The sequence below is a fragment of the Mixophyes fleayi genome, chromosome 5, assembly GCF_038048845.1.
Source record: "Mixophyes fleayi isolate aMixFle1 chromosome 5, aMixFle1.hap1, whole genome shotgun sequence".
Classification (NCBI taxonomy): Eukaryota; Metazoa; Chordata; class Amphibia; order Anura; family Limnodynastidae; genus Mixophyes; species Mixophyes fleayi.
This window is the reverse complement of record NC_134406.1, coordinates 91,755,066-91,776,001: the sequence shown is the minus strand read 5'-3', so window position 1 is coordinate 91,776,001 and position 20,936 is coordinate 91,755,066. Positions and strand designations below refer to the sequence as shown.

The following is a 20,936-nucleotide window of genomic DNA, read 5'->3' as shown; positions in this document are numbered from 1 at the left end:
CTCATCAGTGCCCTGGATGCTGTTGCCCTGGCTACTTCTGTCCAAATTTACCCGTTTCCTTCAGAAATGCACCCACGCTGCTTAGTGCCTCAGGAGGAAATCTCGCTCCCTGGCTGACTTGCGTAACTTCAAATGTATCCTCTCTTCCTACAGATCCACCCTCTCCCTAGCTAAACAATCCTTCTTTAAGTCCCTTATTTCCTCTCAGTCCTCCAAACCCCGCCACGTTTAACTCTCTCCTCTCCCCCCACCACCTCCTATCCCGCTCTCCCTCTTTGCGACAGACTTTGCCTCCTTTTTCTCCTCCAAAATCAAGGTTATCAGACTCGTTATCTCCTCCTCACAACTTTTTCCTGCCACCCTCATCGCTCCGCTTCCTCTAGCAGCCAACTCTGGTGCTCCTTATGCCCTACCTCGGTTGAAGATGTCCATTCCCTCATCCTTTCCTCTCCTCCATCTACTTGCAATCTGGGTCCCATCCCCTCTCACCTCCTTTGCTCCCTCTCCACACCTGCCTGCTCCTACCTTGCACACCTCTTCAATCTGTTACTCTTCACTGGAGTCATCCCCAATTCCTTTAAACAGGCCCTTATCTCTCCCATACTCAAAAAATCTAATCTTGACCCCTCCTCACTTGCTAACTACCGCCCTATTTCACTTATACCCTATGCCTTTTAAATTACTCGAGAGGATTGTCTGCAACCATTTCACCAGACAGCCTTCTCTTGACCCTCTCCAATCCATCTTCTAACTCCTATACTCCACTGAAACCGCCCTGGCCAAAGTTACTAACGCCCTTCACTCAGCTAAATCAAGGGTGTCACGGGCACTAGGAGTCTTTGCCCAGGATATCACCAGATGATGTTCTTACCACAGTAATATAGCAGGTACTATGGTCCTCTGGTAGCAGGGTGACAACGGAACAGGAGAATCAGCAGATGGTGAGAAAATGCTCAATGAAAGTCTATGACTAGCAGCAACTGGTAATGACTAGATGTATGAACACAAGGAACCAGATGGACAAGCAAACGTGAGGAGAGTCAGTGGTCTGCGACAGCAAGTTGTACCACTGCTATAGTGAGGAGGAATGTCCAGGAGTAGAGAGGAGGTAGTGAAAGTCAGTGGTCTGCATATAGCAAGTTGTACCGCTGTCTATAGTGAAGGAATGGGTTCCAGGTGCAAGTAGGTAACGGGGAAGTCAGTGGTCTGCGTGCAGCAAGTTGTACCACTGCTTATGTGAGAGGATACTTGAAACTGGTGCCAATGGGAAACAAGAGTCAGTGGTCTGCGTTCAGCAAGTTGTACCACTGCTATATATATGTGAGGAGGGGCACGAGGAGATGAATGGAATACAGAGGATACACGGGCGGCACACGGAACTTGATCCCACGATGATAACCACAATACAATAATAACTGACAAGCGCTGCTTGAAGTATACAAAGTCACTATAGAGATCCAGGTAATAGGAAACAAAGTCAATAGTAACAATAGCTTCAGTAGATGGAAGACTCCGGAGATGAACACAACACAGTCCAGACGGATATGCAATACAATAGCAAAGTCAATGGAAAGTATGCATACCGCGGTTCAGGAGAGCAGGCTGTCAAGGAGAAGTGCAGGGATACCTGAACGGCTGAACGCCGGCAGGAGGAGAGACCACTGAAGGATGGAAGCGGTAATCAGGGTGGTGCAGTGCACGATAGGTAACCGGTAATCAAAGGAGCAATACTCAGGAAGCAGTAGTAAGTGAAACTGGAAACATGATGAATACGGGAGAGTTGAGGCTGTCTGGTATCCGGCAGTAGTAGCGGAGGCAGTGAGGGGAGACACGCTGAACACAGGAGAGTAGAGACGATCTGGAATCCGGCAGCAGTAGCAGATAGGAATCAGTGGAGAGCTGACACGATGAACACAGGAGAGTTGAGACGGTCTGGAACCCGGCAGTAGTAACGGAGGCAGCGGAGAGCAGACACGCTGAACACAGGAGAGTTGAGGCGGTCTGGAATCCGGCAGCAGTAGCAGATAGGAATCAGCTGAGTGCAGACACGATGAACACAGGAGAGTTGAAGTGGTCCGGAAACCACAATCGTAGTAGACAGGAATCAGCTGGAGCTGAATACACGAGGAAACACAGGAACACCTTCAGAGGCTCATGGGGAATGAGACTCCAAGATCAGGCAACTAGGTATTGATCACAGGTGGTTTAAATAGGGAGGGTTGCCTGATCATCCAATTAATTAAAAGCAACAGGTACTGAAGGTTTCATAAGGGCTGCACATGCGCAGACCCTCAGGATGGCGGACGGCCACGGTTTCTGAACACAGGAGAAATGGCACTCACAGTCCGGTGAGTGACAAAGGGTCACTTGTCCCTGCTCATCCTCCTTGACCTCTCCCCGGCCTTCGACACTGTGGACCACCTCCTCCTGTTGCAGATCCTTCTCTCTCTTAGCCTCTCTGGCTCTGTCCTCGCATGGTTCACCTCTTACTTTGCCAACTTACCTCTGTATCCATTTCTGGTTCATCCTCCCATTCCTCCGAACTCACTGTAGGAGTCCCTCAAGGCCCTGTTCTTGGATCTCTGCTGTATACTACCTCTCTGGGTGATCTCATGACTTCTTTCGGTCTCCAGTATCACCTTTATGCTGATGACATTCAAGTCAACATCTCTTCTCCTGATCTTTCCCCCTCCCTACTCTCTCGTGTTTCCGACTGCCTTTCTGCCATCTCCTCTTGGATGTCCTCACGTTTTCTTAAAATTAACATAGCCAAAACCGAACTCATTGTTTTCCCTCCTTCTAGATCTTCATCCCTTCTTGATCTCTATATCAAAAACACTACCATCTCATCTGTTCCCCATCTCCTCTGCCTGGGCGTCACCATCGACATCTCCCTCTATTTTGCCCACCACATTCAATATCTCACCCAATCCTGTTGCTTCCAACTCTGCAACATCATTATCCATGCTCTCATCATTTCCCGTCTTCATTACTGTAACCTTCTCTTCACCAGCCTCCCCCTCTCCCATCTCGACCCTGCAAGACTTATCTTTCTTTCACGCCACTTTTCCTCTGTCTCCCTTCTCTGCCTTGCCTTACACTGGCTCCCTTTCCCCTACAGAATCCTCTTTAACTCCTCACTGTCATCTACAAGGCCCTCTTCCATTCTAATGCTCCTTATATCTCTAACCTTCTCTCCATCCACACTCCCGCCCGCTCCCTGTGTTCGGCCAATAACCGTTGCCTTTCCTCCGCACTGATAACCTCATCCCATGCCAGATTTCAAGACTTCTCCTGCGCTGCCCCCTCTCAAAACCCATCTGTTCCTCATGGCCTACAAAGCCATCCACATAATCTTCTCCTTCCTTGTTCTCCTTACCTCCCACTTCCCTGTCTCCTCTTGTGCTTGATCCCCTCTACTGACTCTTCTCATGCCTTCTGTCTGTTTCCCCTCCCTTTACGATGTAAGCTCTTATAAAAAGGGCCCTCTTCTCTCCTGTCTTTCTACCAATTCTTCTGCGCAGACTTCACTTTTCTAGTTTTGTTTGGAGTTTTGAAGTCCTGGTATTATCTGTATAATGTTCTGTATTGTATTATTTGTTTATTGTACTGTATACTGTTTTCCCTCCATGGTCCACTGCCTGTATTCTGTACGGAGCTGCGGAAATCTTGTGCCGTCCTATAAATAAAGGTTAATAATAATATTTCAAATATTGTAGATAATATGTACTCAAGTGTCCAATAAAGCTTCTGGATCATTCTTACAATCTGCTGTTTTGGTTCTAATTTAGCCGGTCCTCAGATACTATTTGTGAGAAAATCACTCTAGAAATTATCAGACAAAATTTGAGAAAGTGTTAAAAAGAATTTTTTATTATTGTGCAGTGAGAAATGTTGATTTGTTATCATTATTCTGTGGCTAGACATGTATATTTTATCATCAGAAAAAAATTGACCTTTCAAATTGTCTTTGTCGAGTTGGGTTGATGTACCACATGTAGCAGTACAACCAAAGCTGTTATCTGCAGCACATTCCAGGGCTTGGTGGCACTGGACTGTAGATAACAAGAGGATCCAAGGGGAATCTCCCGTTATTTGCTTTGTGGGGGGGGGGGGCAGATAAAAATGAGAGCTGGTTGTCCCTAAGTGAACAACCCTATTAAGGTACAGAAACAATGGCACTCTGCTAAAGACTTTGCTAGCATATTTAGTACCACCTTTAGGAAAGCAAAATAAAGTTATATTGTGCTTTTAACATATATGCAGAGGCGTGCTGGGATGGGGGGCAGGGGGGCATCGGTCCCCCGGGCCACTCTCCTCCCCGATGCAATATTTCCGCGTAATAACCGGCGGCCGCATCACATGACATGTGATGCGGCCGCCTGTGCGCCCCCCCCCGGGCTGAAGCCTGCCAGCCCACGCCTGCATATATGGGTAGATTTACTGAACCTTCTATAAAGTAAAGGTAGAGGTGTTGCCCATTGCAACCAATCAGATTCTAGCTACCATTTATCCAGTGCATTCTACAACAAAATAATAGCTGGAATCTGATGTTGCTATGGGCAACCTCCACTTTTTCTTTATAAAAGTTTTAGTAAATCCATTCCATAGTGTTTCTTAATTGCTTTGTATGACTGTATCACTGCTTGTATCTGAAGAAACCTGTTAGTTTTTGACATTTTTAAATAAAAAACTGCTTTTGATAGTTTTAGTGATGTGTTGCATATTTTTTCTTTCTGCATCTGATGTAATATTTTGCTTGCATTTAGATCATGGATTTATGTGAACTCATTACTGATTCCAGATTCAAGACTAACAAACTTAGAGTTCAGTACAGAAAAGAGCTCCTTGAAATTTTAACATCACGGTATGTAATTGTGATCACCTTTGCTGCATATTTATAAAAAGAAAAACGTTTCACAGGGATTAGGGATATATGTAGCGGTAAATATGGAACCAGTAACTTCTATATCATGTTGTAAATTTGGCATAGCTTAAAAAAGTATAGGGCACATTTTAAAATGGTTTTACATTTCATATAATTGGCATAAATTCACAAGTCATTTTTTTTAATCAGCTGATAAATTAAGATTTTAAATGTTTAAATGTTCCTGCCAAAAAAGTTATGTAACTGTAAATGATTTCTTCAATGTGTCATGTGTATCGAGGCAAACATAGCTTGTTCCTATGAAGAGTAAATGTTTGAAAGACTTCAAATTTTCCCCGAATGATCTAATATTTAAAAATGGCAACACTAAATCTTACATTTTTCTTAGCTTAGTTATGTATGCTGGAGGACCCTTTTACTTAATCATATTTAAGAAGGAATTTTTGTATTAATGAAAAAGTTGAGCCAATTAAAAGAATGCAGAAAACTATGATTTTAGCATTCATTTAATAACATGATTTTGATTTTATATTAGAACTTATTTTGCACAAAATGGAAGGACTAGTTTACAGGAAAAAATATTATCAGTGTACAAATAAGTATTTGGTAACAGCCCATAAACCAGGAAAATTGGTTGTATAGTAAGGGCTAGTAGCACACGAATGCATTATGTGCTCATGTGTTTCAGCACTTCTATGATCTGATTTACTGCACACATTAGATAACATAAGCTCTAAGTTCAGAGTGTATAAATGCTTACATAAAAGAACTCCAGTACTTACAATGCATGCTGTATGCAGGAACATACTGGTATCTCAATTATACTGAGTTCTAAAGAGCCTTATCTGTGGCCAATTTTGTCAAACATATGGCGGGTCAAGTGACACATACCTTGATCTTTGGCAGTCAGGCTGAATTTCCAGATCAGATCATCATCAACATTTATTTATTTAGCGCCAGCAAATTCTGTGGCGCTTTAGAATTGGGGACAAACAGTAATAAACAAACTGGGTAAAACAGTCAAAGAGGTGAGAAGGCCCTACCCAGAAGCTTACAATCTATGGGACCACAAGGAACCATAAGTACAACGGTTGGCTGATAATCACACATATGACATTTCAGTGGCTGATGAGATTTTTCTGTCATACAGATCAAAATTTGATTGATCACTCAAGGCTAGATTTACTAAGCTGTGGGTTTGAAAAAGTGGGGATGTTGCCTATAGCAACCAATCAGATTCTAGCTGTCATTTTGTAGAAAGTACTAAATAAATGAAAGCTAGAATCTGATTGGTTGCTATAGGCAACATCCCCACTTTTTCAATCCCGAAGTTTAGTAAATCTAGCCCTCAGACTGATTAATCCGTCGGTGACCAGCATAAGGTAGCAGATTTTGGAAAAAGTATTTGAAAGTTCAGTTCACAAACAGATTGATTTGCAACACAAATGCACTGAATCTGCAGGTTAGATACTTGGAAGGTTTATAAATTATCATTTGTAAATGTGATTTAATTGAGATGGGGATGGAACCATGAATAAATTTAGGTAAGTTATTTTTTCATCTATAAGGCATATCTACAAATCCCATTTTGTGACTTTACATGCCTACTTTTACACAAATTCACTAATTTTTACAGGTAAGTACATAGATGGGCAGTATGAGGGCTTAGTGGTTAGCACTCTTGCCTCACAGCGCTGTGGTCATGAGTTCAATTCCCTACCATGGCCTTATCTGTGTGGAGTTTGTATGTTCTCCCCATGTTTGTGCGGGTTTCCTCTGGGTGCTCTGGTTTCCTCCTACACTCCCAAAACATACTAGTAGGTTAATTGGCTGCTATTAAAAAAATTATCTTAGTCTCCCTCGGTCTGCAAGTGTGTATGTTAGGGAATTTAGACTGTAAGCTCCAATGGGGCAGGGACTGATGTGAGTGAGTACTCTGTAGTGGCGCTATATAAATAGCCTTTCTTTTAGTACATGGAGAAACTATCACTGCAAATACTTAATAGGACCGATGATGATGCTTCAGGGTTAATGGTTTTCGGGAATTACAGTCATACTCTTATTATAGAAGTAAATAAATATAGATTTTAATTTGACGAATATCTCTTTGATGTGAACCCCTTTGAATATAGAAAAGAAATACCATTACATTTATTGATCGTTATAATACCTTGATTGCTTGTGGTCCCCTAATCCAACTTCAGTAATCGAACACTCACAAATATGTAAAGTGTTAAACTGGAAAAATAGCTGACTCTAGAGAGTACAGAGTACTGTTAAGACTTGATAATAATCTCCAGTGCCTATTGGAAGGTGTTTGATAGATCTGTCTAGAACAGGAACATGTCGTACAGACTGGCTAACACCAAATATCCCCAAAGTCGCCCACTTGGAAACCAATTCTGTCAGACTCAGCTTGAGTGCGGGCAGCAAGGAGTTTGATAGCAACTGCATGCAAGATAGAAGAAAGTGGACAGCCCAGAAAAGTTTCACTACTGAGAGAGAGCATCCCACAATCAGCATTTGGTATACATATATGCTCTAGAACCATATATACCAGTGTTAAAAAGTTCCACCTATTACTGGAAATAATGCCCAATGCCAAACTTTAACGGAAGTCCATGGAAATAAAACACAAACAAACCATATTCCCCCGTAATATGATGATTTACAGCTTATGTCTGTTAGGGGCAAAAATGTGCATATATTTCAGCTTCTAATGTGTCAGCTTGTGATGTGGGATTTTAGCACAAATGTATAAATTCTATTTATTAAAAAAGTAATAGAGTGAGCCTCCTATACAATAGAAATGACAACCAACAACTATAGTTTTGCATCATTTTGCAAAACCATTAACCGCAAGTGATGTGCAAAAGCTTATAAATCTAAGGTGTCCTCTTACTAAGCTGCAATATAGTGTATTACCATTGTATCTTGGTGAAACTACTGCCATAAATAATGGCATTGCATTTTATCACAGAACAGGTTTACTGCTCTAAGTTTGCTTAAGCCCTATCATTAACCAATGATAGGGTCTATCACTAGGAGACCACAACTCTGTATCCCATTGATGCAATGCGGGGATTAGAAAAAATCTGGGCATATTAAATACCAGGATATTAAATACCACTGCCATGCATGGGAGAACAGGGCTGAGTGAATTCTTCAAGCCTAGAGTTGAACACTACATATCAACTCCTGAAGGTAGAGGGCAATTGGGCAGCATGAATTGGTGGGAAACAGGACCGAATAGCATTGGACTGGGATGCTACCCACCTCCTCAAGTACCAGCAAATGGGAAAGTTTAGGCAACCTGTTAGTCTGTAACTGTAGTAGTAACACAAAAGTTTGAGAGCCAAATGTAGAAGAAGGCTAGGTGAAAGTTAAAAAAATAAATTGATAAACACACAAAAATTAGACCGGGTAACATAGTGGTTAGCATTTCTGCCTCACAGTGCTTTGTGCAGTTTGTATGTCTCCCCCATATATATATATACAGGTTTCCTTTCGGTGATTTGGTTTCCTCTCACACTCCAACAACAAAAGTTAAGTAGGTTAAGTAAGTTAATTGGCTGCTGACAATCTGTGTGTGTGGGGGAAGGGAATTAAGACTGGAAGCTCAAAATTATATGAATGACAAATATTCTCTTAGTAATTGGTGGTGCTATATTAATATATGATAATAATAATAATAATAATAATAATAATAATGCATATACCACCTTGTTAAAAAATAAATATATATTTGCTAGATCCCAGAGTACCGTTACCGACCATTGTTCCATGTGTGGTTTTCTGGTCTTGATCATAATGTAGTCATTTTTTATAAGTCCACCCCACACCCAGTCCCAGAGTGGATGGAAAAGGCTCCCAGCATTAAGCTGCTTTTCCTGTACCCCATCGCAACCAGAGAGGATGGGTGTTCCCCAGGACCCACTGGCTCCATAGGCAAACCATAGGACCTCCAGCACTAGGCTGTGGGCTATTATTCTATCCTGTCCACTACGGTCTCTAGCACTATGCAACAATCCAATTTCATCACTCCAGTTCCATATTGACTTCAGTTCAGGCCAGGAAGACCCACAGCAAGTTGTGGGGGGACGGGACTTCAAACAGTTAAGACTTAAGAATGTTTTACTTGAAAACATGGGAGTTGATTTATTATTTTTATCATTATTATTATTGTTAATTTAATTTTTGTTTTCTTTTACTACCACTGTACAACTTCAACAGCTTGACAGCATAGTTAGTAAGTAGCTCACCTTAGTTTGGTTTCCATATCAATTGTTTGTTTCTCACCATCTCTTCTGCTAATTGCTGAATACTGCTGGACTGAAAATTGCTGGACACAATGCTTTTCTGCAATTATTGCAGGACTGATCATTGCTTAGTAAACAACCCCTGCAATAATGATTGATGTGAAGACGGATGATGAGTGAGATCAATAAAAGCTACATATTCGTTAATAGGATATCAGTAATGTTATTTAAATGAATACATTTTTTTTTTAGCAGCCAACTGCTCAACTAAATCAAATACTATTGTGACACTAAGGTAGACGGTAATCGTCACCCACTGTTCAAGTTTCCAAAATACAAAATTTTGCACCTTGTCAACTCCTTTTTTACAATTCATCTCCAGGCATAACCACCTGGATAACTTTGAAATGAAATGCTCTGTGAAAGGTTGCCAATGTAACTGTTTGAATGACTGCTTTTTCTCCAATCAGCTAGCTTACGATGAATGGTAAAATTGTCAGGAGCAACCGGATTTAACACAAAAAGGCAGTGGAACAATTGATAATGTTTTAAGAAAGGTAACTTTATGGACGATAAGCATGAAGAGACAACTCTATAGCTGTCTGCACAAAACACCTTCCTCCCAGTCATTTTTGTGTCTTCTTTTGTTTACGGGTGTTATCCACAACCCACAGTGTGGAAGGTTAAACTATAGTATAAAGTACTTGCATACTGCAAATTCCCTTTACTGGATAGACATTGGGGTTTGTTGTTTTTTTCCTTTATTTAGTATTAAAGGACTAGGTAAATAGAGGTTATAGTGATTTTAGACTTAGAAACATTTTCCAGGATAAGTCAAATACAGCATAGTTAAATAGCTATCATGTGACAAGTGGGAGAGCACTAAAGCCTGGACGATTTGCAGCTACCTATGCGCACTCACATTGGCAATGTATAGTAGGAAAGTTGCTTCCCGGCCAAGTTGAAAAGCCAGCCAGGCCTCCAGAAAGGGCTCTAGACTTAAACCCCCCATATGTTCTGTCAGTCCAATTATGTGATTGTTACTTCTCATGCACTTTACCTGATCACAGATATGTGGCAGTACACAAGGGTAACTTACAGCTAACCATGGCAGACATAACATGGGATATTGTGTGTATTTTACCTTTCATTTCCTTTGTACACTTTTATCTCTGTTCTTCATTATGTTTTATGAATCAAAGCACCTGAGTTTTATTCTACATGTATCATTCACAGACGTCCTTTCAGTTTGGCGGGACTTGCAGGAATAAATTGTTAGCGTAACAACAATTTTATAATACTACCTGCTACATCTGTATCTGTTCATGTGTAAATAAATCACTGTATGAAATAACCTGTGTCGGTAGCATTGTAGCACATTGTTCTCTCATCTTGATATTATACACTGTACAAAATCAATGTATGTTCTCTGTTTCAATCTTCCCATATATTCCTTAAGTAGATAAGTATGAAGCCACACTGCATGGGCATTTGCCTTTATCTTAACAAATGAAATCCCAAAAAGTTTTTTCGTTGTAGAAACATGTATATAATGGTTCCTTTACAGACTGAGGAAGCCATTTGACTTTAAATTTAGGTCAAGAGCTTTTGTTTCAGGGGAACATGATTAATGTATCCTTTGGTAATCATGGAATGCAAAGATGTTCCGTCCCTGACTGATTGAGCTTGAAGGTATTTAATCTCATCTCCCACTGCATAAAACAGACATTAGTTACGGCAGCAGTTTTAAAAAATCATCTTGACATATATTTTGTTTTCCATAAAAAGAAATGAAGCCATTTATAGTTCTTGGGGGGATGAGATTGAAGGATACACAAACACTAAAGCCTTAAATACACCCCAGTGGTTACTGGTGGATGCTGAACAGTCTGAAGGCACGTTTGATACTGACTTGCATTCGCTTCACAGAGCATCAAGGAAACCACTTGTGTAACTCCAGAAATGATCTATGCGCTCGCCTTGAAAATTCATTAAGCGTACCATGAGAGCATAATATTTACATAGACTTGACTCATTGACATTCTGACTGAAAAGGTTCCGATTGTGGTGCATTGTGGTGCATTCTAGTTTATTCCCCTAGTAACTTTATCTTTTTACAGAGAACAATTATTATTCTATATGTTAGACTTAAGCTTTACGTAATTTTGTGTAATAAAAAGTCTTACTGTGAGCATTGAAGCATTTATCATACTTAAAGCTGACATCCCTTTTAGCTCCTATTGTTACTATAATCATGTGGATATTGTTGGAAACACAAACAACATGTACTTAAATAACTAACCTGTAGGCTTGGAATGACCAATAAAGGTATCATAGGATCATCCGGTCACCCTAGTTCTAATTGGGCCATTCAGTATATTTCACACAAATAATGAGGAGATCGATTTTCTTTTAGGATAAAGAGCCCAAATAACGAGACACACACACACACACACACACACACACACACACACACACACACACAGACACACACCCACACACACACACACACACAAGCACGCACACACTCACACACACACATAAAAGCTGCAAACAACTTATCTGAATTTGCTTTCAATAATTCTCTGCTGCCTGACGAAATACCCTTATCATTGCTTCCATCCATAGTGTTCTTCTTTTGGGTCTCAAATCTGTGTAGAAAATATCCTTCACTTGCTCTCAAAATGTCTTTGTGACTCCTAATTGTATAATACTATGGATGATAGGATAAATAGGGTCATTTAGTATTATTGGTTCCCTCAGCCTTTAATAATCCCTCTCTACCTGTGCTGGTGATAGTTTAGTCTGACCTAGTTTGTTGAACTCTGTGCTTACTACTGTCTGTTTTGACCCGCATTGTTTGTTGGACTTTGCTGTCTTCTGCATGCCTTTGACTACTGCATGTTTTGTAACTCTTTTTGGACCGCTGCCAGCCTCTGATTATTGACTGACTGACCTTGCTCTTGGATCTTACCTGTCAGAAAACTTGAAGACCCAAATAAAGAGGTTCTAGAGGTCTTAATATCTGACCAATCTATCCATATCATTTATGTGATAAAAACTAGACTTCAAGTGATGCCCTCTTTAGCCAGATACTGCTACCTCTGCGGAGCCTCCCAGCTAATATTGTAAAATAATGCAGTTCCTCCAGGGTTATTCACCCCCCACATTGACTAATTAATTTGTTACAATTTATCAACATGTTCATTGATTAAAGAAACAAAAATATGAAAGTAAGTAACATAATATTGACATAAATGATATACAGAATAGTTTAATAACTGACCTTTATTTGTTAATAATGCATGATAACTACATTGATAACATTTTGTATTGTTGGGTTATACATAAATACATACTATGCATTCAGCCATGTGCTTGGATACAAACGTATGCGTAGCTGTTCTCTCTTTGATAATATGTATGTCTTCTTCTATTAAACCGGACTGATTATCTCAGCTACTACAGTGTATGGACCATTGTGTAAATGAATCCTTTAATAAACATTATTAACTTATGATTATATTTAAGCCATAGCACAACTAAATTAAATTTAGAGGCCTTTTATTTAGTTCTCTTCTGCTCCTTTTGCCAACATAGTAATTTGGCATTCATGGTAAAATACCCCACCTGGTGCTGGAAGCCATGCTTTTTCCTCTGCTAATCTCATATAGGGTCACTAAATTCCGAAGCCTGTTGTTCGCAGCCTAGCGGCAGCAGAGGGGGCTTGTGCAAGGAGGTTATAGCGTTCCACAAACTCTGAGTGGACGCAGAAATTCACAGGCCGGTCAAGTGGTAGGGAGAGAGACCTGTCCTGCACTACTTTCAGCCTACGCAGAGCCAAGAGTCTAATCATCTAAATGCCGGGTAGCAGAAAGACAGAAATAGCTGCAGTAAACAAATTAAACACAAATGAAAATTACGGTAAATTAGCAACTTCATTGCATTGCATTTCTTTGCAGGAATACCGACTTAAATTGAACATGACAGCTCCACTTTAATATTTTACAAGATTCCAAGACTTACAAAACAAAAACTTACAAAGCAGTAAATGTATTTTAATCATAAGATAGTCTAGCAAGTTTCACTGTTCTACTATAACCTTATCAGACAGTTTGTCAGCAATATATACTTTTTCCTTCATACTTAACAGCTTGTACAGAAAAAAATGTGGAAGGATTATATAACAAGTTTTTGGCTCAGCAACCTTGCACATAGACCCTAATCATACAACTTGTTTCCTGCTTATCCCTATCACAAGGTCACATCAATTGCCGGTTTGCATACATTGATCTTATTGCTGACTGAAAATGTAGCATTTAACAGATGATTTTTCATAATGAATTTGCTGTGATCACAGATTTCAGGAGGCTGCAAAAAAAAAGAACTTACCAGGATATGTAGAGTATTGTGGTCCATGGCCCCTTGACCCCACTAATCCATATTTCAAAATTATGTTGCTAATAAATATGAACATCGTTTAGCTATCTAACAGTTGCGGTTCTTAGTTCCGACATATGTTTCACATATGATAGGCAGGAAAAAGTCAGGGCTGCTTCATATCAGATTTTTCAGATGAAAACTCGAGCAGTTCCATATTTTATTTTTTCCCATACAATGTTAATGCTATTGTCTTACAAATGTGATGATCATTATAGCACAAAAGGCCTTCAGGAAATCCCCTGACCATATATGAAATTGCTGATAATTTTGGTTTGCATCTCGTATTAAGACAATCAGATAGAATTACAAGGCTGTTTAACCATGTTCTTTGCCTGGGGCTTTAAGCTTTTGCATTTCCGCTGAACATTTTCTGTTTCAATATTGGCTGCCTGGGAATAAACCAGTGCGGTAGTGCTTTATATCCTTTGGAATTTGTAAAAAAAAAAAAGAGAGAGTTCAGACCACAGTCTTTTGTTTGTTCCTAGGTTCTCAGAAAAAACAACCACTGAGTGGCTTCAACTCTTTGAAGGAAGTGGCATCCCATATGGTCCAATCAACAGTATAAAGCAAGTATTCTCTGAACCCCAGGTCAGTTTGAGACCACTTATTTTGCTTTGCAAGGATTATCGTTTTAACATGATGTCCATTAGTACATGTCAACATGAATGCCTAATGATGTGTCCATGGGCAAACTAGCTAAGTAATCTACCTACCTGTGAAGTAGAGATGTTTGAAGGAGAATTTTTGGCACTGCTTTCAATTTCGTCTCTTTTGAGTGCCACACACTTCTGCTACTCTACAGACTAAACAGAAAAACTACAGAATAGGTATCGTTTTCTTCTTGCGCTTCATTATCGTGAGAAACCACACACCTGGGTAAATTGTTGTGTGAGAAACATCAACTACTTAAGTTTTTCTCTGTTTTCTGAGGAGAAAATAATTACAGTGACCAGGTTTGGCAAATAGAGTATATGGTTCATTTCTTCAAACCCACAGTCCTTCACTGCAGCAACGGGGTTGTGTGACTTGTGAATAAGAGCATTGTCATTAAGTAACAGGTTACGGCATCTCTTAAATGTACACATTGTAGCATATGACTGGTGACTGTTTTATTCTGTTTCATGCATTCCACCAAGAGAACTCTCTTTGAACCCAAAAATATAGTGAGAATAATTTTCCCATCAGATGGTTGTTGTTGAAAGAAATTTCTTTGGACTGGTAGAACCTGAATTGCAAAAGCCTTGTGCAACTAATACTCTAAGGAATAGATCCCATTTGGTTGTAACAATGCCGGAAACAGTAGTACACCAACATAGAGAGACTTTCAGAGTAGATGATACTAAGGTCTGATTAGCTTACGTATTGAAGCCCACAATAAAATGAATGTCAGCAACTTAGCACCAGAAAGTGGGATAACGTTCTTTAGCAATTAGAGTGCTATGAGATATGAAGAAGTATCAGCTATTAATGTGTGAAATTAAACTGTGCTAGTAGCCAATACATAAGCAGAAAGAAAACTGGTAGCAGAACTGGACACAGTAAGTTCTGGCAGTGATGTCTCAGCATAAACAGAGTTAATGACAGTGCAATGATAGTGAACAATAGCAGAACTCAGAATTGTAGTCAGGAACAGTCCAGGGGTCTGGTGCATGATATAACAACGGGAGCTAGTCACGGTGACAAGCACATCTGGCAACCTAGTAGTTAATATAGTGCCTGAAGTGCACCCAGTGCAAATGATGGTGCCATGGAGCATAAGTAAGCCTTCCTATCACCTAAACAATGTTTGCACATAACAGACAGATCAAAACATGCCATCGTGTGGCAGACCCTGAAAACTGGCATTCCCAGCCTGCAAGTTAATCGCTAAAATGTAAGTGACCTATTGTTCATGGCAAGATGTTTCAAATGATAGGCTTGATAGCAAACCCTATATAACCACTTCTGTGTGGGGTTTGCTGCGGTATGTGTCCCTTATGGTTCTATTAAGGTGTTACCCAAAATTTCTGAAGTTATAACCCGCCTATTGACACTGCCATGTGATCATTTTTGTGAAACAGAAATGTTTAATTATTATATTAAATAATACTTGAATCCTGAAAATGTCTGAATTCATTTATAGACCTCAACATATTTCCTTTATCACTCATTAATCATATGAGACATTCAGCCTGATTTTGAAGAATCCATCCAATAGAATTATTGCCTATATAGCTTTTCACTAAGTTTGATCGCAGTTATGTTCTGTTTTTTTGTCTGTGATCCCTCCCCTATGTCCTCAATTGGTTGCTTAATGCAGCTAATTTCATTTCATATTATTAGTGTGCTTCTCTTCTGGTAGGCTTTAAGAGTAATGTATAAGCACCACAGTAGATGAGGATATGAGTAGAAATTGAAGTTGATGCCTGATTGGACACTTTGACCACCAAATCAAGTTATATCTGTCATTTCTACCTTTGTGTTGGCATGTTTAGTCTTTAGCCCTCATACATCATTTCTGATGTGTGTAAAGCCACCTTCCTCCCATAAAAAGTGTGTAATGGTGTTAGTAAATCTCTCTTCTGCTGCATCTGGAATTTTAAAACCTTATTAGAAGCAGTATAAGCTTTCCTATTAATATTCTGTATTGTGCAAATGTATTGGGTTGCCTTATGCCCATTCTCACAGGGCATGAATTATTAAGGAAAGTAAAGCAAAAAAAAAACTGTGGACCTTAGCAAAACCATGTTGTAATGGAGGGGAGGTAAATTTAAAATGTGAGGACAGATTTATAATTGGGGTAGAGCATGTCCTAGATCAACTTTTAATGTCAGTGTATAAATAAAGCTGTTAGGTGTTTGTGTATTACATGAAAAAAACAGCCAGTATTTTCTGTATGTTCAAAATAATAAACTGATTTGCATCCCTTGCATTGCAACATGGTTTTGCCAAGGTTCAAAGATACTCATTTTTTTGCTTTGCTTTCCTTAATGAATAAGGCCCACAGTGTTTAGTCTTGGCTTAGAGATGTGTGACAGTCACAACAGTGACATTAGCACATTGAGTCTTTCACATGTATATTTTTCAACAGTACTATTTTGCTAATTAATAATATTTTGACATTATTATTAAGTAGCATAAGCAATTTGGGTTTAACCTCTGACAGATGTAAAGTGTACAATTGTATTCAACTTAAGCTCACTCTTTGTTAAAGGGCCACGAAACCTAAAACGAACATTGTGTTACATAATGAGGCTGCTAAAAGTAACATTCACAGATAAATATGTCAAATTCTCATTTGCTACTTAGCTGGGTGAATGCCTTTGTTCCACATTATCAACATTTCAGGCTTAAGAAAGTCTGGGAAGAGGCTGTTTGCAATTTTCTTCAATCGGGGACATTAAGTCTGATGTTTGCACAAAGATGTCCCCCTCCTCAGTCACAACTTTATCTCTGACCAGCTCCTGAAACCATTGCGTGCGCAGACACACACACACACACACACACACACACACACACACACGTGAATGTTATTAGTAGCTCTTGTATGTTAGATTTAGAGGTAATAAGGGGTCATCCCCAGTGTTATGTGCAAGCTAGTTTTTAGGCATAAATGTGCAAATATGTGTTTGTGAATTAATTCCTAGAAATAGTGTGACATGGCTCTCAGAGAAGCTGTTAGATAAATGGGTTTTGTTTATGTTAAACTACCTAGAGGGGGCTGGTAGATAAGGGTAGCACCTTGTACATTTTATGGCAGGTCGCAAATGTGAAAGCCTTTGAGGATATCTCTTTCAAGACAATGAAATCTTACACATGTTTGTGAGGCCCCAGACAGGCCGACTGCAGAGACAGGGTTGTATGTTAATGACAGATTCAAGCTGAATAGGGTCACAGGAAGGGGAGCTGTGGGCCCTGCAACTTGGTTTTAAAACTGTAGTGAAAATGTAAGTGGGGGTTCACTCTGATGGAATCAATTTGATTGAAGAGGGTCCCATTTTTCCTGCTTCTCCCAGCAACAGAAACTTGATTATAAGTGAGGTATCAACTTTGTTTTATCCTTTTTATTTTACAAGAAACAATTGTGTTATATTTGTATGCCTTTTTATTAACTGTTTTTATCTTAAGCATTGGGGATGTATTTTCCATATAAAATTACACTTAATAAGTTCAAGTCTCTGTGTTCTTACGAATTCACGCAACAGTTTGGTCAAGACGCTACATAATTGAAACAAGGAGAACATTGTGGTTTATGTGAACTCTGATTAAAGTAAATTGTGTTAGATTAATGCTAGGGAGAACCGAAGGCTTCCTAAATAAGAGTATCAGCTCTTGTCAGGAAAAACCTTGGTGGTGGCATAGTTAGTACTGCAAAGCTAGTGTGTGGCATAGATAGGGAAGGATTTAATCATTTTAGACAGACCAGGTGGTTGTTTTTTTTGGTTAACCCTGTGTCACACACGCATCACGCAGGCTCAGGTGAGTTCTGTTCGTGACACCCAGTTAATTATGTAGACATTATTTTCATTCACATAAATATATCCTATTTAACATTGAATTTATATATAGAAAAACAGCAATTAGCTTCTGCTGCATGTTAGGAAATGATAACTAGTGTCTGATTGTTTAGTTTAATACAAGTTTTATACCTTCATACAAAGTAGATCAGTTCGAGTGAGTGTACTACTCTTATGCAAGGGTATTTTTCATGATGTTGGGACAAAGAAATTACGTGTACTTTGTAATGGAATAAAATAGGTTCATATGACATTTTATACATTATGTATAACTTTAACAAACGCATTGATTTTAAATGATTTAAATAAACATTGCCACAATTATTTATGCATACCGAAAGTATTTTTTTTTAATTTATACAAACATGGCTAGCAAACCAGTATTGTTCAAGAATGTACACTATTTGTTTCTCTTCTAAAGGTTGCATGTTAGTAGATTTGACAAATCTGTATACATGTATTTCCATGCCTGTCCAAGACACTGTAATGTGCTTTATTCTATAATATGTTGTAGCAAAACTTGGCTCTATAATGTTATATCCAATATAACTCATTACAGTGAATTAGATGGATAAAAGAAATGCATGGAAAAGCACATTAACAGACCTGTTAAAACCAGACGTTATCATGCAGGCTGAGAGAAGGGAGATTAGCGCTGTCCTACTCTATCAGCACTGGATCACAGCCTATTAGTCATCATTTACCATTAGGGAAATTCATAAAATCTCTTTACGTGTAAAGATGATTTGGGTTGGGATTATAGATTTTTTTCCTTCGTTTGTTAGAATGGTTTACGAAACACATGAGCAACTCCATATGATTTCTATACATTCCATGTGATTTATATCTTATGCTATTAACAATACATGCATGTATGTATATATATATATATATATATATATAGTAGGATATAAATGGTAAAGGGCGGCGCCTTCAGGTGTATATAATGTATATAAACATATAAGCACAAATGTACACAGAAATAGTCCAGAGTAGTTAGAACAGGACGGTGTCTGTATCTGCACCACAGATGGCTATAGATCACTGTAGTACAGGATAAATATATTCAAAAGTTGATCGTGCAGAATAAATAGAAGTGGTGTGCGTACCAGATATATAAAATCAAACCGCTTATCTGTATAGTAGCTCCTTAGAATTCCCGGAGTATGATCTGCAACCAATTCTCCTTAACGATGGATAAAATGTATGTTCTAAAACAACCGCGACACCAAACTTATCCGCTCATCATAAAAGGAAATATATAAATAGCCATATGGTGTAGTATTTTTCACATGAACATTTTATTCAAATATAGCATTAAGAGTACAAACTCACAATATATATGCTTTAAAAAGGCTTATCTGTAAGTGACTGGTCTGCAGTCTCATCCCCTTGTATAGTAGAAGTCTCTCAGCAGGCTCCACACAGAAGCTCAGTGCAGGATATTCTAATGGTATGTGTCTCAGGGTGTAGCAGTACAGCCAGTGGTCTTTCAGATGTGGTGTAGGGGCTATATATATATATATTGTAACAAAAGGAGGCATTTAGCTGGCAATATGCAGAGAAAGCAGGGAAGTAGAGTAAAACATTGGCACAGTTATGTACCTAGGTGGAGATTAAACCAGGTAAAAACACATGTGTAGTAAAAGTTGGTTTACTTACAAGATTTAAAAAGCTGCTTCCTCTCAGCAAACAGACAGGGTGTATCTGAAAGTCTAAACAGAGCCAGGGATGGGCGTGTCCTTTTTAAAGAGAAGGTTGGTGTGTCACCTGTCCATCAAGCTAGGCCTGTGGGAGGAGTGTCAGGTATAAAACCCTGCTTGTTTTATTGTTCAGAGAGATCAACGCTGGGATAGCTGGCCGATCTTGACAGAGAGCTGGTCTATGTATAGTAAGCGTTTAGAGTCTCCATAATTGCTGTGCAAGTATACGGTGTCAAACAATTATTACCATCCTGACAATAAAGAACCATAAAAAGGAAGAAGTTGTACGCGTGTGCTTCACCAGTAGCGGGCTCTTGCCCCAATATATATATATATATATATATATATATATATATATATATATATATATAGTATAAATACTGTATATGTGTGTATGTGTATTTATATATATATATATATATATATATATATACACACTATTTGGACAAAAGTATTTGGCCACACCTGTGAATTATTGAATTGGGGTGTTTCAATCAGACCTGTTGCCAAAAGTGTATAAAAGCAAGCACCTAGTCATGCGGTCTCCATTTGCAAACATTTGTGATACAAATTGGGTTGTTCTGAAGAGACTCCAAGCATGGAACTGTGATAGGATGCCACCTTTGCAATAAGACGGTTCGTTTAAATTTCATCCCTGCTGGATATTCAATGGTCAATTGTAAGTGATATTATTAGAAAGAGGAAGCATTTAGGAACAACAGCAACTCAGCCACGAAGTAGACGATCACGTAAAATCACAGATCAGGGTCAGCGACTGCTAAGGCGCATGGTGCGTAAAAGTTGCCAACGCTCGCTGATTCCATGGCTGAAGAATTCCAAACTTCCACTGGCATTAATGTAAGCATAAAATCTGTGCGCCGGTAGCTTAATGGAATGGGTTTCCATGGCCGAGCAGCTGCATGCAAGCTTCACATCACCAAGACCAATGCAAAACTTCGGATGGAGTGGTGTAAAGCACGCCGACACTGGACTGTGCAGCAGTGGAAACATGTTCTGTGAGGTAACGAATCACACTTCTCTGTTTGGTAGTCAGATGGGCGAGTCTGGCTTTGGCAGATATTGGCGAGTGTTACCTGTCCGACTGTATTATGCCAACTGTGAAATTTGGTGGAGAAGGAATAATGGT

At 39.2% G+C, this 20,936-nt stretch overlaps 1 protein-coding gene across 1 annotated transcript in view; it reads left to right on the top strand.

The window, feature by feature from the left end:
• Positions 1 to 20,936, top strand: part of SUGCT (succinyl-CoA:glutarate-CoA transferase) — a 732,650-nt gene that overhangs the window by 262,050 nt on the left and 449,664 nt on the right. The window contains exons 11-12 of the mRNA XM_075211279.1: positions 4,770 to 4,867; positions 14,076 to 14,178. Of these exons, the coding sequence (XP_075067380.1) occupies positions 4,770 to 4,867; positions 14,076 to 14,178 (201 nt within the window). The remainder of the gene's footprint in view (positions 1 to 4,769; positions 4,868 to 14,075; positions 14,179 to 20,936) is intronic.